This window comes from Biomphalaria glabrata, chromosome 4 (assembly GCF_947242115.1).
Source record: "Biomphalaria glabrata chromosome 4, xgBioGlab47.1, whole genome shotgun sequence".
NCBI classification, from domain to species: Eukaryota; Metazoa; Mollusca; class Gastropoda; family Planorbidae; genus Biomphalaria; species Biomphalaria glabrata.
Genome location: NC_074714.1, coordinates 21194198 through 21218780, shown reverse-complemented (window position 1 = coordinate 21218780; position 24583 = coordinate 21194198). Strand labels below are relative to the sequence as shown.

The following is a 24583-nucleotide window of genomic DNA, read 5'->3' as shown; positions in this document are numbered from 1 at the left end:
TTAAAAGTGGCGTCACATATACTAAATGATTGCTTGATCAGATTTATTTGGCCGAATGAATTGCCGTGAATGTAAATCTATAGAAGACATTGCTTAAAAAGATGTACGGTTGTTGTGCAGACCACATATAAACAGAATCTAATCCGTTATCTATAGACAAACGTTAACTGTTAAGAAACCCAGTCCGTGAAGTATTGAAGAGCCGAGATCAATAAAATTCCCTAGAGCTTATAATTTTATTTTTTTAATTAATGATCAAGCCCAAGGAGCTATACATTTTGAATACAAATTATGCCTGTTATTAGTATGATATCTATTAAATGTCCTCCAGTCAAGCAAGATATAAGTGTGTAGAATCTAAATGCACAGCACGATAACTCTGTGGCAATGTCTTGCTCTAGCCGACTAAATCTCCCGTAGTCTTCATTGCAGACATTCATTGTGAGAGAAAAATAGAACAAGAGTTATTGGGGTGAAAGGGGAGAATGGGGAATCGTTATTTTGGGTGGGGCGGAAAGGGGATAACCTATATAGTAACTATATATACAACATTAAGCTCAGGTACTCCAGTCAAGAGGCCGTCAGTACACACAGCAACACACACACACACTTCTAGTCTAGGTCAGATGTTGGATACTATACACATTTTTTAAATGTATGTGTTTGTTTTATAGTTGACAGCAATGTTCTTCTCCCCCCATCCAGCTTGTACTTCTTGGTCGGGTTCTCACTAGGACATGAGGTGTGTAGCGTCTTCCAGACCCTCCCCCTTTTCCATTTCTCGTGTTCTTTTTCGGTATATGTTTACATTTTTCTCAGCGTATTATCAGGGGTGTAAGTATGACGTGTGTCTTCCAGAGCAGAGGGGAGAGGAGGAAGCAAGAGTTCATCAACCAAAGTGATTGCCCTTCCTACTAGTTCTAACTATTCCACGTTATATTGGAACGCACATTGCTGTGATTGGTCACTGACATCTAGCCAAGTGTTAAAAAAAAAAAAAACAAGATTACAAAGACAGTTTGTGTGGAAACACTAACTCAAAATCGGCCCCCGAAGTGGTCCACCCAGGCAGGCTTCAATATTTTCAGAAAGAACATCCAAAAGAAATTATATCAAAGACGAATGAGAGATAAGAATGGAGAAAGAAGGTTGACAGATCTTGTGTAGTGCCCCAACGGTACAGCTGATCAAAGGATAGGTGCAAGTGAATGCAAAGTTAGATGTGAACCTGGCCTAACTAGTTCCCCTTTCAGACCTTGTGGTCTATAGGGCAGATGATGTAAAGTTCATCTGTTTTTGTGGACTACGGTTAACGAGCGTGTCATGTAGCCAGCACAACGACCAACCGCCTTTACTTTTCCCCAACTAATATCAGGTACCCATTGGAGATGGGTGGACTCAGAGGCGCCTAAGGATTCCGAAGTTGAAAATCCCAGTCTTCACCAGGATTCGAACCCGGGGCCCCCGGTTCGGAGGCCAAGCGCTTTACCGCTCAACTACCGCGCCTCTCCTGGCCTAACAAGTCTTATAATTGGTGTAATTGTTTTGAAAAGGCTCAATCTCTTATTCGAATGCTGTTAGGGGCAAAGTATTACTAAAAATTACGACAATGAAGTTTACAAGATTACTATTCGTTTTAATTTAGGTCTAACTTATAATGCATACTAATTAGCTTTTTCTCTTTAAAAAACTGCTTGCATAACTGATTTTAAAAATTAGATTTTTCGCTTTCAGAAAAAAAAAGTAGCCGTTGCATCAGAACTTTGAATGGTCTAAAATATTGTGATGTCAGATTTTCAATATCTTTTCTAGTTTACGAGATCTAAACGGGACGGACGGACATACAAAACTAATAGAGTCTTTTTCCCTTTCGGGGACCTCTAAAAATCAGAAACAGAGTTCAATAAAAAAAAAGTTTACTTCAAACAAATGGTTGAACATTGAACCTGGATGAGCACAAAACAGATCTGGCCAAAATAAACCAAAAAATCTGCACGTCAACTGGATTTAAGCGTAGCTGGACAAATATATGGTTGGATCAGCAGTCGGCGTGACCGTACACCTGGGTCTGGTCCGGTGTTGCTGAGCCAAGGCGAAGCTTGACATTAACAGTAGCAGGGCACAGCTGGTGTTGGAACAGAGTCCTTCCTGCTCTGATTTTTCAATAGGAGTTCATCTCAGGTGTTGGAACAAAACTGTGAGTTTTCTGAATCTACCCAATCACTGATAGAGCATTATATTATATATTGCAAAATATGCAGGGCCAGATTTAAGGGAGGGCAGGCGGGGCTACAGCTCCGGGGTATCCACAAGAAAGGGTCCACCACAAAAGAGATTAACATATATACACATTTCTACTTAATTTTTTTCCTATCATTTTTTTTCTCCTTTTTACAGCAGGATAAAATATAGTGATTAATAAGTGTACGCTTGTAGCATGCTTGGAATGAATAGATACAGCTCTGGATTTACGACAATGCGTCTAACAAGAGCCTTACTTTCCACTAACTCAAAAATATACATTTTTTAAAACTAAAATATGCACATTAAATATTTTTTTAAAGGAAAATGATATTAAATTTACAAGAACTCTCTCGTTCTTCTAAAATATAGCGCGTGCTTCTATGTATAAGTATTTTCATTCATAACTGGATCTTTATTAAAGCTTTCGAAAAATTGTAGGGGTCTCCACAAAAATCCTGCCCTGAGGCCTCCAAATACTTAAATCCGGCCCTGCAAATATGTATCGTTATTGCTGGACATGTAATGGGCGAAAAAGCAAATTATTGAATAGCTAAGTTAACCATTTCTCTTAAAACTACAGCAGGAGCAAAACTGATCCATATTGCTAGTATTACCATGACAACCAGATACCAACAAGTGTAAAGAGTTGATATCAGGTTAGAGAAAATCCTACTCACTTTACTGTCAAAACGATCTTGAGATTGAAATTCCAAAGTTCAAGTAGCTAGCTGTACTTTCACCAACGATATTTAAAGGCGATAATCCGGAATATTTAAGGGTCACGTTGATAAAATAGCCCATTCAACAAAGATCAGTTGCATCAGAAAAAGAAAAAAAAGAAGACGGTACGCCAAATATATCAATCTCAAAATCTTAACTTTTTCCGGTTGAAAAAAAAATGCGTTATACTTATACAGAACTATAATCAATGCATTTATACAGCCAAGGAGAAAGTGATGTCTCTCTTGATACCAGGCGTACCTCGTAGTTCAAGGCTAGTTGAAGTTTAAATTTTAGAATGTTGAATTGAGTTTGGAGGGCATAGAAGCCTATAATCAGACCGACAGGCCGGTTAGTATTGTTACGTATTTCTGAATCTTCTGGCTAGAAGTATTAGTAGGCACACAAATAAAAACACTGTAAAGAACTTGACGACTAAACTTTCAGTTTCATATAACTTTAATGACTATTAACTCTAACAATTCGTCACTGTAACATGTAGTGTAGAAGAATGTACAATATCTGTCAGTTTACAGTTAGCTATACTTCGTTGCAATTCATCTCTTCACTTCGTTGCAATTCATCTCTTCTCAACTTGCACCGAGTCGTATTCCACAGAACAGACCAACGACACACTTCCCAGTGTCGCTCCAGGTCTCCCAAAGCTGAACCAAGTCGTACTCAAGTCTACCAAATCAGAGCCGCACACGTCTTACATCGACTGTATCGACTGTAACGGCTCAAGTCCACTGTAGTTCGCTGTATAGACTTTAACGACAGTAGTCCACTCCAGTTAACTCTACCCTAGTTAACTTGCATCGAGTCGTACACATTTCTCTTCCACAGAGCCGCACACGTCTTACATAGTCTGTATCGACTGTAACGGCTCACTCACGACTCCATACGACTCCATACGACTGACTTTCACATTAACTTTCTGGCTTATATAGAGTCCCTAATCGCTTCTTCAAAATATGCACAAACACTCCTAGTATCCTCTGGAATAACATGTCAGGAAACGTCACATCCTGTCTTTATTTATACACGTAGATTCCAGAAAACATCGGCTGCAGTGTCATCAAGTCGGGGTCACACGTAGTGACCTTTATCTGTCACTGTTCATTAGTAACTGTCCCCCTACTTAGATCTGTTCGTCCCCTGGAACAACACGTGTGGACACGTCACATCCTGTCTTTGTTTATACATGTAGATTCCAGGGAACACTAGCTGCTGTGTCATCTCGCCGGGGTCATACGTTGACCTCTACCTATCACTGTTCATTTGTAACACTGCCCCCTTCTTAGATCTGTTCGTCCCGAACAGATTCTACTTCATCACGATACTGAAGAAACCGATCGACGATCAAGAAGGAAGCTTTGGTGGTTGCCCCCTTCTCAGAGATGTTCTTTCAATCTGGCAGTTGTCCATCTTCTTTCCATAGAAGAATGGGAGCCAAATCCTCATTTTTCAGCAGTTCCTCACAAATGTTTTCATCAATCTTGGTATGGAAACATCGACCTTCAGATGACGACATTGGGCACTCTTGTCGAGAAAATTCATCAGCATTCTAACGAGTTCGTGCTTCACTGGCTGAGTTTTACATTTTCAAGCATCTTTTTACAGATGGGTTAGGGCTTTTTCCAGAGCTTCTTCAGAGATGACCAGGTTCATTACAGTACAGCAATATTCACATGTTCTTCTTACAACAGCAACTGACTTTGGGTTTGTACGATGCCTGTTGGGTTGATCTTCTCGCACAGTTTTATTTGTACAGTTCTATCTCAGATGGTTACTCACTTCACAGTTCTGGCATCTTAAACTAGTTCTGTCCTTCTTGCTTCTGACTTAATTAGCGTTCTTCTAAAACCTCTGTTATACTTCATCAACCTATTCTCATGAGGAATGTTCTTAGATTATTCATTAGTGGCTTCACACTTTCAACTGATAGTAAGGTTTTCTTCTTTGGTCTGATGGTTCTGGACAGAATCTTTCTAACAACATGGGCTATGGAGTTTCATTAGTGCAGGTGGGGGTTTATCAGTGGGAGAAGTGGTGGGCTTGTTTTCTAACAACATGGGCTGTGGAGTTTCATCAGTGCAGGTGGGGTCTATCAGTGGGATAAGGGGTGGGTTTGTATCTTGATCTTGTTGGAGCCATCCACGTTGCCCTCTGCATGTGTCGCTTTCTCCGCCTCCTCCTTAATTTGATATTTCTTTGGTTGCGTTGATGTCGTTGTCGTTGTCTTGCTTTCTTGTCGATCAATGCTGATGGCAGCCACTTAGCACATAGGAAGGTATTGCACTTCATAGCTGTAGTCATCAAGACTGTTGATCTAACAAGTTGCTTCAGCATTATTCTTCGATGGGTGCTTTGCGAATGAGCTGCAAGTCCACTTGAAGGCAAGTTGTCAAACACGTCATCACCTTCATCCGAGTCTGGAGGACTCGACTGTGGGGCAGGTTGATAACATTCAACGTGCAAAGGTCCATCAACTTCAGCATCAGTTTCTATTGTAATTCCTTGACTATCACCAGGGCTTCTCACGCCTACCTTGATAGCTGTACAAGCTTCTGTTAAGTCTAGAGCTTGTTGGTGTATTTCTTGGCATTCACAGTCTTCTTGCATAGCTACGTACGTACAGTTCTTGTCAAACGCATGGGTGCAATAATCCAGCTTCGAGTTCCTCTCGTAGACAATGACAGATAGAAGACAGAAGTCTTTAAGGCCCATAGCAACAGGCTTGGACGCAGACCCAACGTTGTCTTGATCTGTTTGGCTGGTTGAGGTACTCATATCAGGTATATCTGTAGCTAAAGCTTCGGTCAAACTATAGGTCTCTTCTATTGTTTCTTCAGCGCTCTCATTCTGCTTTTCGTTGAAATAGAAACAGCTACCGTCTCTTTTCATTTCTTGTTGGCCACATTCGTTTGGTTTGCTATCACAGTCACAGACAGCACAGCCATCACCAGCATCTTTATCGTAATTGTCTGTATCGCCACATTCTTGGTTGGACAATTGTTCGCTGTTCATCAATGGTGTAGCTCTTTCATCTGTCGACTCAATCTGATAATGTTGGGTGTTCAGCAGCTCGTTAATCATGATTCTAGTTTGATATTTTATCGTATTTGTTTGTTCTTCTGTCTTGTTGGGCGTGGCAACTATTTGTTCATTCTCATTCATGGCTTTGGTCAACTGGTTAAATGAAGAAAATCGAGTGTTGATTTCTGATTCTATCTCCTTAATGCTCTCATTCACCGAGCTCATTTTGTATTGCAAAGTTCTCAGGAGCTCCATCGTATTAGGTTTGATTTCAAATTGGCAAGTGTTCGGATTCTCATCTTCCTCCAGCAGGGCTTGTCTGAGACGTGCTATTAGCGTTTCTTTATTTCCGTTAAGCTGTAGACCTCTTTCTCGAAGCTCTTGTCTAAGTTCTTTCATGTCAAGTTGAATAAGAAGTTTGATGGAACACATTCTAGCCAGAAATATCCCACTTCTGACACCAATTGTTACGTATTTCTGAATCTTCTGGCTAGAAGTATTAGTAGGCACACAAATAAAAACACTGTAAAGAACTTGACGACTAAACTTTCAGTTTCATATAACTTTAATGACTATTAACTCTAACAATTCGTCACTGTAACATGTAGTGTAGAAGAATGTACAATATCTGTCAGTTTACAGTTAGCTATACTTCGTTGCAATTCATCTCTTCACTTCGTTGCAATTCATCTCTTCTCAACTTGCACCGAGTCGTATTCCACAGAACAGACCAACGACACACTTCCCAGTGTCGCTCCAGGTCTCCCAAAGCTGAACCAAGTCGTACTCAAGTCTACCAAATCAGAGCCGCACACGTCTTACATCGACTGTATCGACTGTAACGGCTCAAGTCCACTGTAGTTCGCTGTATAGACTTTAACGACAGTAGTCCACTCCAGTTAACTCTACCCTAGTTAACTTGCATCGAGTCGTACACATTTCTCTTCCACAGAGCCGCACACGTCTTACATAGTCTGTATCGACTGTAACGGCTCACTCACGACTCCATACGACTCCATACGACTGACTTTCACATTAACTTTCTGGCTTATATAGAGTCCCTAATCGCTTCTTCAAAATATGCACAAACACTCCTAGTATCCTCTGGAATAACATGTCAGGAAACGTCACATCCTGTCTTTATTTATACACGTAGATTCCAGAAAACATCGGCTGCAGTGTCATCAAGTCGGGGTCACACGTAGTGACCTTTATCTGTCACTGTTCATTAGTAACTGTCCCCCTACTTAGATCTGTTCGTCCCCTGGAACAACACGTGTGGACACGTCACATCCTGTCTTTGTTTATACATGTAGATTCCAGGAAACACTAGCTGCTGTGTCATCTCGCCGGGGTCATACGTTGACCTCTACCTATCACTGTTCATTTGTAACAGTATATAGATTTTTTTCCCCCTTTTTGTGTAATTAATAAAATTGTGCCAATATTTTGTAGATCAGGAGTCGGCAAAAGTGGACAGCGATCACATGTTGACCTCCGAAGGTTTCCCTGTGGCCCACCGAGCCTCGGCAATAAACACATTCACGTCATTTTTATCAACTATTTTTACAACTTTAAATGAATAGAATTTTAGCACGGAGGAATTCCAACTTCTGATTTCAACAATCATTACTAGCAACGGACTTCCTAATGTTATTGTATGTAACTGATACAAAATATATGTCAGTCTTTGTGTCTATTCTTAAGGAATATATATTTCAACAATCATTAATAGCAACGGAATTCCTAGTGTTATTGTATGTAACTGATACAAAATATATGTGAGTCTTTGTGCCTATTCTTAATAGATCTAAAACTGAACATGTCATTATTTACTCATAGTTTGAGGCGACATTAAGCTCTATGTATTAAACCTGAGCATGATATGTTCAAGAGAAAACAAAATGAAACAAAACTAAAGGAGTTCTTTCGACCGAAAGCTCTTTTCAAAGTGATAATGCATTGGCTGGCAATCTTGCCATGTATAGGTAGTCCACATGGATGGTTCTGAATGCTTGTCAACAAGACTATTACTTATCTAATTCTCCAGACTGGAGTACTTAGTGATACAAGGACGTGATTCGTTCTATAGAGTGATTTGAATCAATGAATGGAAGACAAGGATTACGACCCAGATATGTTTGTAAACAGAATGATGCAATAGGATACTATTTGTTCTATTACATAAGAGCATGAATTGTGGGACAGACAATCGGCAAATAACAAGGTCGCTCACTTGTCAGGCTTTCCAGCCATTCGATGCCGCTGTAAGAGAAAGCGGCACGCGGCATTCAACATTATTGGACAATATCTAGTAGTGGATTTTAGATAAAGATTTGTTTAAATCGATTGAACAAGATGTAAATGAAAGAGAAGAATGTCGGCCTGGTGTAAGTACAGTTCAAATTAAACAGGTATACACAACAATCCGAGATGCCCTGGCTATTTTATCTGTGTGTGTGTGTGTGTGTGTAAAAAGAAAGAGACTAACAGTGCAGAGAGTGGTAGAAGCACACAGCTGATGGAAGAACTATGACTAAACAGGCCTGATATAACTATACGAGTGAGAACTGCTCGTGGGGTGTGCGCGCTGGACTGTCGTTCGGTCGTCTCTATGGTCCCGGGTTCATACCCTGCCCGCTGCCCTCTCCCGTCGTCCCGAGGAAGGTTTGGACTAGGAAGGAGATTATCTTCAACTTTGAAGGAAACATGTAAAATATGTTTAGATTTTTTAAGACCTTTTAACCGTCTTGTTTACAAAGCTACTGTAATATGCATGTTAAAAGCAAATGTTACTTCTATAGTTGAACGAAAGCTCCAAATATTTCTCTACGTATTTCTTTTTTTTTTTTTACACCAGTAACCTGTTAACCAGGTTGAATCTATTTTACTAGAAGGCAATGCACTTTTACACGCTCACGCACATTAATGGCAATCAACTCTGAAAAAACTTGCGACTCACTAATTTGGCAATCTGAGGGAAAAAATAGATTTCAATTTTGCCAGCAAGAAAGCAGCTAAGATTTTTGTAGTATCTTGTTGTTAAATGGATTAATTTTTTATTTTTTTTTTTTGCAAAGTAGCATTACTTTGACACATTAGGTATGGAAAAAAGTCATTTCACTGTTTTATTTTATTTTTTTTTTAGAAAGGAGGGGAGGGGGGCATCACGAGGAGCTGCCACACTGGACATCATATACCCTAGCTACGCCACTGGTATGTTCTATGTCTAGATTACATGAAGGTGGAACATTGGTATAGACAGAAGACTACTACATCTAGAGAGTCCTATCTGCAGACATAACAAAGGAGAAAAAAATTGTTTATATGCTTTTTTATTATCTTAGATATGTATTTAAATTAAGATCACATTGTAAAGAATATAGGCGCGAACAAAGATTGCATAAACTGATTGTCTTGATTACAATTAATACTTTGTTTGTAAAAATGTGTCAATTAATTGTAAAAGTCAACAGGATAAAACGTAGGCCTATATCTCTGATTAATTAATGGAGACCCACAAACAGAGGAAAGGGTAATCAATATTAGTTAGTGTGAAACTTTTGTATACAGTATAAATAAACATTTGTGTGCATCGTAATACTTTGCTGTGTGTAACGCACTATTGTTAAACTAAAACATATTTTCAACCAGACGATAAATGTAATTTTACTATTACTTAGCAAACAAAAATTGCATCAGAACTTGGGCTACGTGACAAACACATTTTATTACAAAATTCAGAACTATCACATTATTAATTATTGGAATTAATTTTAAAAAATTTTTTTCTTACGTTAGATGGATAAATGAAAAAGTTGGTGTGGCCATTTTATGTTCGATGCACATCGATGTTGTTTCTAGATCAGTGGGTGTGTTTGTTTTTATTTTTGTTTTCAATGGCAAATAAAATAGGAATGTTTAGTTGACTATATTGAAAGTTGATTTCTCTAACCCAAACATATAACCGTATCCCCACTTGTTTTTATTTCTTTTGACAGTGCCACCAGGAGTCCGTTGAAATCATTCTTCTGAAAACTCACTATCACAACACTGGACGGAAACACGGTGTACCGTGTCCAGTTTTCACTTTGCCTTCTGAAAGTTACCTCAGGATTTTTCCTACAAACACTTCGTGTGGAACCTGGAATTTTTGACTCTTTGTTTTTTTTTTCTTCGTCTAAGTCAAAAATGGCTAGGTCTACTGCCTTCTCAAGCTATCTTTGACTTCACGGCAGCCTCCAGCAGGTGTTTTGCATTCGCGCGTAATAAATAATTACCGGGGAGGAAGGAAGATAAATTTAAGACAGGCTCCCACTCACACACTGTTTTTTTTTTCTTCTAACTAAAAGTTCAAGGGTAGTTCTCCTTAGAAACGAAACGATGTCTGAAACATTTTGAAACTGTGTACATTTTTCTTTTCTTTCAAACCAAGACATTCAAAAGAAACTAAAAGTGTACTTCCTTGATGGTGTTCCTAAACACCTTAGTTATCACTAGCCTATATAAGAGCCTACGTGATCAATAAAGTCTTAAACACTCTTTTATGAGTTAATATGAATAAAGGTTTAAATATTTATACTTTGAGTATCTCAGTAATGTTTTATTTCTTGAACATTGAGTTTAAATAAAAACACTATTTTAGTAAGCCAAAAGTAGTCGGTGTGCCAATTTTAAGGAAGGGTAAGACAAATGTATAATTGTATTTTCCAAAAATTCTTTTAGTTTTATAAAATATAAAAAAAAAATAACTGAAGTGCAGCAGATTAAAATACATCAGAATCTTTCCCAGCAATAGTCGCTTAAAAAAAAAAAAAACTTAATCATTAATAATTTCATCGCTGACTGGACAAAGTTTAATTATTGTTTTTTTAGCTATTTAGGTGCAGTGATTTCTTCTGTGTATGAGACGTGAACATGTTATCGCATTATGAGCATGTCGGTAAATGCTCATTAGAACAGACTGATGCTTCGTGTTTCATTGCATCAATTCAAACATGGTCAGAAAGCTAATTGATACAGGTAGTAATTTTAGTTCGGGCAGAGAGTTGAAAGAGGAAGAAAAAGTGCATAATTAGAGAATGAATGATGCTTTAAATAGTTGCTTGTGTGTGTGTCTGTTAAAGAAGTTTTAAAGTCTTCTTACTTCTATGACTAGACCTTTAAAGTTTAATGGAATCATGCAAAGCACATCAAGTATTAAATAGGCCTATACCTGGCCGGCGAACTATATAACAACAGACTGGCGTGTCCCTAGCCACACTTCCCCTCGGCTGCCTTAGCCTCCCCAGAACGATGACACTTGCGTCTATGCAAAATAGTTGTAAGGAAAGCCGCCACTTATCATCGTCGGGTTATGTCCAAGTAGGCTTACATGTAGATGTGTCAAGTGCTGTGCTGACCACTAGTGGGCCTTTTTTTTTCTTTTGTAGTTTTTGTCTTTGTTGTCCTTTGAGATATTTGATCTGCCTAGAGACTATTCCATTGGCTCGTGCGACTTAAGCGAAATAGAAGTTGTTTCTTTTTTAAATTGAAATTTTATGGCAACAACCAAGAAAGATGATCTATAAACCATGAGCAAAGGCATGCACAAACTAAGTAGGCTACAAAATGCAATCATCTCAACGCTTCTCTGGAGTTTTATGCGAAAATTCCTCGAGTGAAACAAAAACTGCTAACTTCTTTTCCAGCAAAAGAACTTTGAATGTATGAATAGCTTCTGTTGTATCAAGCTAAAATAAACCTGATAAATTATAATTGATAAGATAGAATCTTGCATGCTACAAATTTGTTACAAAAGCGTTAGCATTGTTTATTAAAATTAATAGAACGCAGTGGAGAGCTAAGGAAAGTTTATTTGATTTTTCTACATATTTTAGAAAGTAATTTAGACATTAGATTACATCATAATAAAATTGAAGATTTTTGTCCCCTTTTTCCTATTTAGAGATTTCCTGACAATATCATTCGTTTACTTTAATACCTGATATTGTACACACATATCATCCAAAGGTAGACTAATGGATGGACTATGGTGGACTTGGCTCAAAGTACTAAGTATGTTTTGACCCTAATTTGTAGGATGCCTACGGACTTACAATTGGATTACATTATTGATGTTATAGACATGATATTCTAACAAATAAAAAAAAAAGGGGGAGGGCCAACAAAATAATGGCTGAAACTCATTGAAACATAACTTCTGCTAGAACTCAGATTTTCAAATAGTATTATTTTTCGACATCTCTTGACATTGTGTTGAAATGTAAATACAGGAAGAACTAGCATGGACAATAGCAGACTCGGAGTTGACAATAAAATTACATATTTTAAAAGGTCATGCTGTAAGACACACACACACACAAAGGTATGTTAGCAGAACTGTGCGAGAGTCAAACGTGTGTGACAGCACAGTACATGCAAGATAACAGACTCCAGATAAATAATAAACTCTTGCCTCTCGTGCAAACAAACAAAAAAAAAAAAAAATCCTCCCCACAGGATTCGCGGCGGCCTAAGGCGATAACGAACGTGCACAGTAGCGAAAGGAGCCTGGACGGTTATTCTCAAGGGTCGGATGAGTGTGTGTATGCGTGTTGGTGCTCCTGAGAAGGTTAAATAGCAAGGATTTTTTTTCTTCTTTAAGAACTTAGTGATAGCACGGCTCCTGACCGACTCGTGAGCACGTGACATTAGCAGATGCGAATTATGGCCAGTGTCTCGACCAGCCCAATCCTTGTTTGTTATTAGTTATAAATTAATAGCCAAGCACATGTTTAGAGAACAAATAACGGCATGTTTAGAGAAAATGTACACTCTTCAATTCATTTTAACGGCAATTTTGTCGACTATGCTTTTTTCCCCCTCTTCAAAATAGTAATTAAAAATATACTTCAATGTCGGCTGTATTATAAGATAAATTCGCTAAGCTAGATTTCCACTTTAACATAAGGCTCATAGGGCCTATTGATTACAAGTAGACTACAGCTGTATCATATTCATTTCAAATAGATCTAATCAATGTCAGATTGCAAGACTAAAAAAATGTGCAGGCATCTGGTTTTAATTAGTGTAAAAGTGCCATGTTAATGACGGAATTCAGAAGGTATAATTATGTGCAGGCCAAAAAGAAAAAAAAATGAAAAAAAAAATATACAAGGCTAGTAAAAGGCATTAGTCTTATATCTATTTAATAGTGGAGAACTTCATTCAATTTTTTTAATTATTGCTAATAAGTAGACATAGCTCTAGATCTATAATATATTTAATATTGTATATTAGTGACTAGTCGTTTCAAATGTCAATCTTGTCAATATATTTCAAAAAGTTTGGTTACACTACTGTAGATCTAGATTTTGAAGTTCTAGACACCAGCTATAAGTGCTGTCGGTCCAAAGTGGTATTGCAGACATAGCCCTCATACACACAAGAAATGTGGTTTATGGAGAGGCAATAATCAATATAAAACGTGAGCACGTGTGAAAATAATTAAAAAGATATAATCTAAATCAAGATATCAAGTTTACACACAAAATCTAGATTTTAAAATCTAGATCTAGTTCTAAATTAATAGAATAATAGACACATGAAATCTAGATATAGAATCTAGATCTATATAGGGCCTATAAAACTCTTACTTATTACATATGGATTTTGATCCTTCAGATATAAATGTAGACATATAGATCTAACTGACATGCAATAAATAGTAGATAGGCCTACTATATATATATATGTCAATCTGATATTTATTAAACTGGGTCTAGCCCAGATTATAAATTATTAATAGATTTAGGCTTAGGCCTATTTGGACTAGATCTAGAATCTAGATTTTTGAGTGATTTCAATATCTAGATTAGATCTACAAATCTAAACTAGATCTAGATCTAGTCTAGATGTGGACATAGATCTAAATATGTATTTATTTACATCTAAATGTAGCTCTCGACTCTAGATCTAGATCTAGATCTTATAAACTAGGTAGTATAATCTAGACATATTAGATATAATAATCTAGACTAGACATATTACTATTATTAGATATAATCTAATAATATTCTAATAGAGATCTAGTCTAGTAGATCAATATAATAATATAGTCAATATAGATCTAGATTCTAGATCTAGAATAGAAATAATATTAATAAATATATATATATATATATATATATTATATAGATCTATATACATACACTGTGTACAGCCGACTTACCTTCTAGAAATGTAACAAGTATTGCCAACAGAAGAGTATAAGAATAATCCATTTTTAAATATATTTTTTAAGTTGACCTATTCACACAAATGTATAAAACTATCCAAAACTTCATAGATCTAGATCAAATATCCACTTCTTTTGAAGATAGGAACAAAAAATAAACACTCCAGCAATCCCCCCTCAGGCCTAATTCACAATCTGAAGCCGGGTAGGCCCAGTGATTCCATATCAAGCAACACTCCAATATTTCTCGTCTAGGCTAGATACGCCACATTCTTGAGAAAACTCTCTTGCACAATATCTTCATCTAAAATTTAGTGAAAGTAAAAAAAACGAGTAAGCATTTTTTTAGACAAATTCAATGTAGATCTAGATTCATCTAATTATTTATTAGATCTAATCTAGACCTTTATACAATTTAACACTAATTCTAGTCTAGATCTTTAGGCCTACACTTCTGTGTTCCTTACATGTAAGCGGACCGACCTAAACCGAGTCGGACACTTCTGAAATTTCATTCATCGCAAGAACGTTTCCTTCTATTCATTCTTAGCGGTGTGTTCGCCTGATCGCCGGGGGAAAGAAAAAAAGTAGCAAAACAAGCAGGGGCTAACAGAAGAGGTTCACCTCTCTTTTTCCTGACCCGTTAAAAAGTTAAACATAGGAACACAAGTGGGTCGTTTAACCACCAGAATGTAAACATAGATCTAACTTATACAAAAGATCAAAATTATTTTAATTGCATATGATAAAATAGATCTAGACTAGAGCCTATCAATATTATAGTACGTCTCATCTAAATCTTGGCAAAAGAGTTTTAATGAATACGATTTGGCCTATTACAGAATCAAGTTTAACACTTACCGGAAAAATAAAAAATTCCTACGGTTACACTAGTACCACAGTCAGCAAAAATTAAGCAGGTCGAGCAGACGACTTCGCGAATTCCGAGACCAAATTAGAATAAAATTGATTATTAAATATATAGATCTATATATAGAGAGAAATTAAACTAACTTTCTATATAAACTAAATAACTTCATATATATATCTCTTGTTTGGAAACAATTTAAGAGAGATCTGCATTTTATTGCAGGCTATATATTTTATTATTTCGATTTACTAAAGGTAATACTGTTAAAGCCTGGATCTATATAATAAAGCAATATTTTAAATTATTATTTGTATAAATCTAGTAGGCCTATGTTATTGTTTTTTTATGTGTACATAATTTTTGTGTTGTTTTCTTAAAATTCAGGTTTTCAAATTTGATCGATCTATTCCAATTTTCGATTTGAAGTGATTTGTGAAGATTTTCAATTCTTCTTTAGCGTCTGTATTTAGGCCTAGAATCCATTTTTTTTAGGTATTGAAAAACTAGCCAATCTGTGTCACTAGGTCACAGGGTGTCACAGGCCTAGATATTTTTTTTAATTGTCACTTCCTATTTGTGGATATCCATATTGGTGACGCCTGAACGACAGTATCTTAAAACTCAAATCATACGCATGTGATCTTTATTTAAGTTATAGGAGCTTGGAAGTTGGAACTGAAGGAGTTATTTAAGTAATTACCTCTTCTTGAGAACTGTATATTTTTCATTTCACCTTTGGATAGCATTTTTATTTTAACAGAAAGTTTTGACTTTCTGAAACTCTCTTTTGAAGCAATCCGGACTGTTGACCCTTTCCCTCACATAATTATTTGACCCATATTTGTGCTATTATAATACATTGTAACAAAAAATAGGTTCAAGATCAAAAATAGAACAAGGAGAGATTATAACGAGTTGAAAAACAAATTTAAAAAATGTATTTTTATTTGCTTATATTCGGTGAAGTGAGGGCACTTTTCAATTAATTGCTGCCATATCTCTCAATATTGCATTTTTTTTATCTCCCCATTTTTCTATGTGAGTCTAATTAATTGACACTGATCGATTAACTAATTGTTTATTGACTATAGTGTTGTGACTATGAATAATAGTGCAAAATTTCCACTTGATCCGAGGATGGGAAGTGGGAGAAAAAAAAATCATAAAAGAATCCAGACAGACGGAGTTAATAAAAGCTTTCATAAAAGAGAGACAAAGTTGTACAAGTCTTTATTCTAAAATAGAGACGCTAGAGAGAATTGAAAATCTCCACTAAGCTAACAGGTCGGTCGCCTGGTCGTGAGGTATGCGCTCTGACTGTGTGATTGTCAAAAGAGTTGAGCCGAAGGCTCTTCGAACTCTAGGCATGTAAGCCTGCGTGAACAAATAGTTTTATCTGTAAGAGGTCCAAGTCAATGCCTGTGTGAGCCTGCGTGAACAAATAGTTTTATCTGGAAGAGGTCCAAGTCAATGCCTGTGTGAGACATTGCTATTTCCGATTTATCTGGCACTTCGGGCACATGGACTAGAATACATGGCCGAAGGCCAAGCACACCGTGAACCCCCTCCATTTTCCTATGTTTTACCAAGCTAACCGTGCAGGGCTCGCCATTAGTGTAATGGTCCCTTGAGGAAAGGTGCATGGATTTATCGACAGGTATGTGGAAGCTCTCTTTCAACTCCCGCATTCCCATAGACACTCCCACGGGAGTTTTGTTTTGCTATTCATTAAACCTAATCACTTCCTCTAGCGATCGTTTCCACTCGAGTGGTGCCACGTTGAGGCAGAATAACATATCATGGTACACTCTGACCTGCCGAGACGATTGTCTCTAGTTCAAACCCTGTCTGATTCGATCCCATTCCCAGTGAGCCATATCTTAAAATAGGACCAAACCTGCTCCGCTTTCGTCTCTTCACAGTAGTGAGGAACACCTCATTTGTTTGTCCAGCGAGAGTGTTGACCTGTAAAAGTACAAACCCATTTCTTTTCTTTTCCTGGTATTAACGACATGTAGTAGGCCTAAATGAGTCAACATGAGTAATTCAAAGACACACAAAACTAAAGTACTCATGCCGATATAACGAGTGTCTTATACTTTTATCTCGAACACTCTCGAATCCATCACTGAACAGTTCCAGGCAAAGAAGCGTAACTCCAAAATAAGAACCAGGAGGGTTTTACGCAGTGGAAGTTGTCTTTTCAGTTGAATATATGTAATGAAAATGTTATTTACACTGTTTTAAAAATTCCATTTGTTTTAAATTGAAAACATGAAGCTATTTTAGTTATATTTAGAGAATAGTTTTGCAAAGTTCTTTGTATATTATACCCGTCACATCCTTCGTAAGTCCAACTGCAAAAAGTGTAATTATCTTTTCTTTTTTTTTGTACACAAAAAGCATTCAATGCTTCAGTGATCTAAGCAAGAAAAAAAAAAGTCAAAATTCAAACTATGATGAATGTATACGATGTCCTAACATTTAACAAGAAAAACGTTAAAAAATAGTTTAAAAAATAACAATACCTCGTATTATACAACTTAAAATAAAATAAAATCTTTCAAAAATTAATTTAAAATGTTTTATTTCAAAATGGGAATCGATCCCAAGATTTTGACTTCGTCAGCTATTTGTACGAACGCTGCTACCAATTAGGCCATCGGGCAATACATATTGTGTGCAATTATATAATTATTGGTACTTTAGTTATATGGTCATCTAGCTCTAGACTTCTGATTGAAAACTCTTAAGATCTAATCTAGATCCTTCTAGATGTAGAATTTAGATGTAATCTATATTAGATTTACGTAAAAAATCAATAAAGAAGCTTTAAATTTGATAAACAATTCAGTTATCGGTACACTACATGTTATTTTTTTTATTGCCTTTTTAATGCTTCTCATAGTAACCAATGAATGTTAGATAATAAAAACAAGATTACAAAGAGAGTTTGTGTTGTCACAAACTCAAAGGCGGCCCCGTCGAAGTCGGATCCCTGTCGGACCTGCCTATTCGCAAGGAATATTCAAGACGTGATTTTGTTTTGATTGTCAAAAGTAATAATGTTTCAAAGATTCATTTGGCGTTGTACAAAATGTTGTTGTTTTTTCTGTAAAATGTTTTACATGTTTTGGATTCTCCTTCAAAGTTAAAGATAATTTACTTCCTTATCCAAATCTTCCGCTGGACCCGGGGTCGGCAACCTGCGGCTGGCGAGCCACACGCGGCTCTTTGGATGTGAAGCTGCGGCTCTTTAGTACTAGAAAAAGATCAAGCTTAGAATTACTTATGCCAAAATTGAATTATGAAGACTTATGTTAAAAATCGCAACACTTCATTTTTACATCTAAACTATGCTTACTTTTAAAGAATAGGTTTTGAGAAAAAAAACAATACTTTTAAAATTATATTCCAAGTTTTTTTGACCGTGAGATCTATATACTATCTTTGTAACTAAATGACATAGGCCCTAACCACATTCAGGATATTGTTAAACTAATCATAATTTCACGTTTAAATTTATGCCTACTTAGTTACTGCCGTTTCTTCCTGTCTCCCCTTCCATTATGTACTCTCACCCTTACTCATTATGACATATGATTACGACCTCTTTTAATTGTCACGCTAAAATCTCATTTCTATCTCAACCATGTCGTAACAAAAGGAAGGGCGTTATTAAAGGGAAACTACCGACAAATATTTTTTAAATCCTTCAGTGGTTCAATTGTCGTTAGGAATTGAAATGGTTATATGAGCAAATGGGCTGGTGGGGTTTCCGACTGAGCCAGTTAACTTACAATTAATACAGTAAGCATTCGCCTTATTGTTCATAAGAACACCTTTACTGTATAAATACTAGCCACATACACTAGGGAATCTAGAACTTTAGAGTGTAGGAAGGCGACGTTTTTTTCTCAAACCCTAATCCTACTGCCCAGTAAACCCTAACACTATGTAAAAATGCATACATACGAATATATTTATATATATATATGTATGTATGTAGGCCTGTGTATCACAGACTACAAAAAAAAAAAATTACTAAAAGCAATGTTTCTCAACCTTTGGCAAACAAAAACAAACAAACAAAAACAAAACAGTCGAGTTGAAGGCCTTTCTCTAGGGGGGTCTGAACGCTGTACACTCCATCAGCGGGGTTCTGGGCGATGAACGACGAAGCCCCGACGCCAATCGTTTTCTTGCATTCTTCACAGCAGAAACGCATTTTCCTGACATCTACAGCTCATTATACATCCTATTAAAAACAAAAAGCAGGTCAAATTTAGTCAAATAAAGTAACGTGGGGGCAAGGGCCGATCCTGAAATGTGACTGAAAATCGAGGCAAAAGAAGCATAAGCATATCTTTATTAAGCGTATTTAAAACCACCAATAATTTTGTCGAGATCACCTTTTCTCCTAGCTCTTGTATAATGGAATACATCAGCTTATGATGTCGTAATTTGTTATTATAGATCGCAAGTAATTCAACTTTTGTTTTGAAAAAAACTTAGCTCGCGAATCAAAATGACCATATTGGGGGCTGAATCATATATCCGATATTTCGGAGGCTTCTAAAGAAACTGTGACAAATTGTTAAAGCCTCTTTGTCCCCAGTCGATATTCGTTTTTTGTTGTTGTTGTTGTTTTTAAGTGTTTGGAGCACAAGAGACATGGATCTCATTCATTTTGAGGATTTAATAAAATAGTTGTAAAGGCGCCAACAATTCATATTTATCTTGCAGGTAGACTTACGGGGCTTTATTTCAGTTAATACTGGGGTCAAAAACCCAAGGTAGGCGAGAAAATGAAGACTACATATAGAAACTAATAATCCGCTTGCTTCAGATCTAGTAGAAGAGTTTTCATCTGTACAAGTCAAAGTCTCAAGAGTTCCTATAATATTTTAAAATTAATCCATAATCATGGATTCACATTCTCTTTTGGCGCTGCAGTGGGTTTTAAGCAATCGCTTAAGGCTAGTGCCGGTCATTTGAGTGAGGACGTCCTAGCGGTGTGCTGAAGTGGAGACAAAGTTGTGTAAACGGTTCAGTGTATAGAAAAATACTGAATTGATTCAGCTTCAGTAGACCGAATTCCTGCCAAGCTCTGAGGATGGTTCCAGCAGACAATAAATTGAGAGGATGTCAATGAAAGCATTTGTACCCCGTTATTATTCTTGACAAAGAAATCTTTAACATTTGAGAAAATTGATATAGCTTTGAGATGTCAGCTTTACTATCAAAAAAATCGAAAACTATTTGGCTCGTAATCACCCAAAATAACAATAAGTTCGTTTTCTATTTATGGAGACCTACGTATTTTATCTGGAACTAAGCTTGGTTCGAAGCACATGTTCTCTCGTACTTGTTCCTTCGAGTGGATCGTACTTGAATAGTAATTTTACGAACGCCTACAAGTTAAGTAGATTTTGGTTTTGCCAATCTTCAACTTATTCGTGATGCCCATTAAGTGGCAGACTCTGCTCTGTCTAGAGGTGGGCCTATATTTATAAACTCTAGATCTGGAAACCAGCGTACTGAGCAATGAAGTAACAACATGTACCATTTGCCACAAAAGAAAGTAGGCATTCAGTCATGCATATTAACCAATGACTTAAATTCTGCCAAGTCACTTGTATTTCTGGCTAGCTCAGGCAACCCATTCCATGCTCTATTAGCACTGGGAAGAAGGAGCATTTGTACAAATTTGTCCTAGCATATGGGACGAGGAATTTGCATCTATCTTTGTATCTTTCTGAGTATTTTATTAAATTTTGTTTTTGTATTTGAAGATTATAATATGGTTCAGAGTTTTATGTATAATTGCTACTTTACTTTTAAGTCTTCTGTCCTGAAGTCTTTCTAAATCTAGTGTCACTCTAGTCAAATGTGAATAGGCCTATTCGTTTGTATGAATCTCACTGCTCTAGTTTGTGTCTGTTCCAGTTTCTTATTGTTTTCTTGAGTTGAGGAGTCCCAAACAGAGGATGCATATTATATTATTGGCATAACCAAGGTTAAATAAGATTTTAGTTTTATGTTCTTATTTGATTTATAGAAATTTCTTTTAATAAACCCCAATGCTTTGTTTGATTTTTTGATAGCTTCATCAATATGGGGATTCCATGACAGTTTTTCATTTATTATAACACCTAGTTATTTTGCGTTTTTAGTTTGTGCTACTGGTTTACCATGAATAAGATAAGTGGAATTAATTTGTTTTAGTTTTTTTTTTGTTACACTTAATAACTGGCATTTTTCTGGGTGGAAAGACATGCTCCAATTTGATTCCCATTTCTGTAATTCATCTTATTCTCTTTGTAGAATTTCTGTATCTTGTGTTGTTTTTATTGTTCTATATATATTTACTTAGCCATGTGAAACACTGCACTCATTCTTAATTCCAGAATCGAAGACATTACTATTAATATTAAATATACTATAAAATGGCGTCGATATTTTTTACTAGTAACTCTGTCAGCATCCTCATTTTTTGTGCTGGTTCACCAAACGACGCCCAAACTTTGGGTGTTTGTGACAATAAAATTATTATTCTTATTATTTTGCAAAAACATAAAAATTCGTTTAGCTGTAGAATTGTGCCGTTATCAGCAGCTTTCTAAAATCTAACACCTACCAGTTTGGCTAGGCGTTAAACAAGATCCTAGTTGTGATTGTAAACAAATGATTTCCGAATCGTCTTCAAAGAAGTGAAATAATAATATTTAATAATTAATACGACCAATACGTAATGTAAGTATCGATTTATTTTCGAAAAAATCTATATATATAGTATATAGATATATATAGTAATATAGATCGAGTCAATCAACTCATGAAAGAAAGCTTGAATTGAATGTGACATGTCAATCATGAATCAATGACAAAATTAATTTTTTATTAATAAATGATAAATGCTGTTAACTTACAGTTACACTTCCTTTACAATTTACAGTACAGTCTGAGTGTACTTACAGTGACAGTGTACAGAATGTAAATTACACTAGAGTACTAGACTAGATCTATATACTTTATTATAGATCTAGATGACTACTAGATCTATTAGATTTATACTTATTTAACTTATACTTATAATATAAATACATCTACAGTAGTACAGTCTACAGTAAATTCTGTCATTTCTGACTTGTCACTTTTGTATTCAATTTTAATTCTAGACCAGAGTTACTCAGACTCAAGACTGTCTAAGTCACTCTAAGTCTAACTTAGACTAAGACGTCTAAGTTACTAGTAGATCTACTACTACTAGACTTAACTAGACATAGAGTATACTATTACTAGGACTAGACTCAGAAATCTAGACTCTATGACTGATTAGATGATTAGTGACTAGATGATAGAGGTCTACTATAATGACTATATAGTTATATAGATCTAGTAGTAGTAAGTAGATCTAGATCTATAATATATAGTATAGAAATTGTATTTTCTAAAATCTAAATCTAGCTCAAGTAGCTCTATAATATTCTATAAACTCTATATACACTTGATACTGACATTCACAATACTTAGACACAGTGATAGTGACATTACCATGGACTGGACAATCAGTAAGAATCAAAGATAAAATTTAATATTATATATAGATCTAATTTGACTCCAGTTATATAGACAAAGATCTATAGATAATTATAGTATTTATAGAATATGTAGGTCTAGATCCAGGTATATTATTTATATACTATATAGATATACAAATATACATCTACACTGTAGTACTACTTACAACTATGTAAATGTAGAGAATAGATCCAGAAATCTAGATGATAGATCTATAGTCTCTAGGCTCTACTTTATATTGACTCACTGTGTGTCTGAGAAGATTCTTTTACACCTTTTTTCTTCCAATTCTCTGATCAATTTTAAATTTTCAGCAATTATTCATAGTCGAAGGCAGTACATTAAAAAATATTAGTCTGGTAAACAATTAGTGGTAATTAATTAATTTTGTTTTACATAGAAAAAAAAGCAAAGTTCCCATTTCTGACCATGCAGTCTATAAAATAGATGATAATAAGGTCATGTGTTTCTGAGGCTCATGGTTAACAAGGGTATCATGTGGTCAGAACAATGACCAACCACCTTTACTTTTTCTAAGCTAGTGTCAGGTACTCATTAGAGCTGGGTGGATTCAGAGGCACCCTAAAGATCCCTAGTTAAAAATCCTAGTCTTCATCAGGATTTGAACCCAGGACCCTCCAGTTCTGAAGTTTTTTAAAAAAATGGATGAACCTTGCAGTATTGAGATATATAGCAGTGATTGTGCAGTGCTTTATCTTATGTAAGCTTTGTTTTTTTTAAAAGTAATTAGATATTTTGCTGGTTACACTGTGAATACAGAATGATCCTTGATCAACCACAAACTTGATTTTGGGGACACGACAAATTTGTTCACTGACAAATCGCTAACCACTTTTTGTTCACCCGACATTTCCCTCACTGACAACTTGTTCACCAACAGTTGGTTCATGACAAATCGTTCACTGACAATTCGTTCACCGAAAAATTGTTCACAGACCAATCATTCACTGGATAGTAACATATTGTTAATAATATATATTCTTGTCGTGTTTTTACTGCGTTTACATTAAAATTTTTGTAGAACTTATTATTTCAAAAAAAATTTATCAGAGTTTCTATGTTAATTTTTTTTTTAAATTCTTTGTTCATTGTTAATTTTAAAGTGGAAATGTCCAATAGGCATGTTAATTAGGTGAAAAAAAAATGTAAAAAAAAAAATAAATAATAACAATTATAAATAAAAAAAAATATTTAAAAAAATACTAAAACATAACAAAAAAAAAACAACAACTTTCCCCAATGTTTTGCAAACTTGTAGATGAATGTAAAAAAACAATGACTTGTCAATGAACCATTTCTCCTTTTATAAGTGATTGGTTCCCTTACCGATAAAGTTGTACTTCTATAGCAGCCCTTCTGTCTAGCACTCAACTAGGTGTTTACTAGAGTATCCAGCTGAATGGGTATATTAAAAAAAAAGGGGGGGGGGTTGTATAGGGAGAGGAAGGCCCTAGAGAATGTTGACCATAATGGCATGAATGGAATTAAACATCTGGACCGCTATTAAGAAGATAAGCAAATGTGGGTGGGGTGAACAAGACTACATCATGGACATGAGTGTAAAAGAAGGCCTACATGATGAAAGTAAAAATGTTGCCTATTGTAAATGAAGGCCCATTTTAATTTTTCAGCTAGCTTGTAAGATCGCATTTTTTAAAGTATCATTTTTAACATACTGTCCTCATTAAAAAAGAATTAACAACAAAAAAATAACAAAGAAACTCAGATTAGGCCCGATCTCTAGCAATCAAAATTGTTTTGAAAAAATAGCTACAAAAGGTTTAATGTAAACAAATATAACACACACAAGAACATATAATATTAACAATATGTTACTTTCCAGTGAACTATTTGTCGTGAACCAACTGTCTGTGGACAAGTTGTTG

General features: G+C 35.8%; 2 protein-coding genes across 3 annotated transcripts in view; one reads left to right on the top strand and one right to left on the bottom strand.

The window, feature by feature from the left end:
* The window catches only part of LOC106063078 (laminin subunit beta-1-like), a 79652-nt gene extending 64551 nt beyond the window's left edge, over nt 1–15101 (bottom strand). Inside the window, exons 1-2 of one of the 2 annotated variants that reach the window (XM_056027863.1) lie at nt 15083–15101; nt 14216–14525 (exon numbers count right to left, since the gene is read on the bottom strand). In XM_056027863.1, the coding sequence (XP_055883838.1) occupies nt 14216–14267 (52 nt within the window). In that variant the 5' untranslated portion in view covers nt 14268–14525; nt 15083–15101. Of the gene's footprint in view, nt 1–14215; nt 14526–14688; nt 14838–15082 lie in introns of those variants that run through there. The other variant, XM_056027862.1, reaches the window with a different exon arrangement.
* A 6598-nt stretch (nt 15102–21699) lies between these two features.
* LOC106063071 (5-aminolevulinate synthase-like) overlaps nt 21700–24583 on the top strand; it is a 44256-nt gene continuing 41372 nt past the window's right edge. Inside the window, exon 1 of the mRNA XM_056027766.1 lies at nt 21700–21848. The gene's annotated coding sequence lies outside the window, so the exon portion shown is untranslated. The remainder of the gene's footprint in view (nt 21849–24583) is intronic.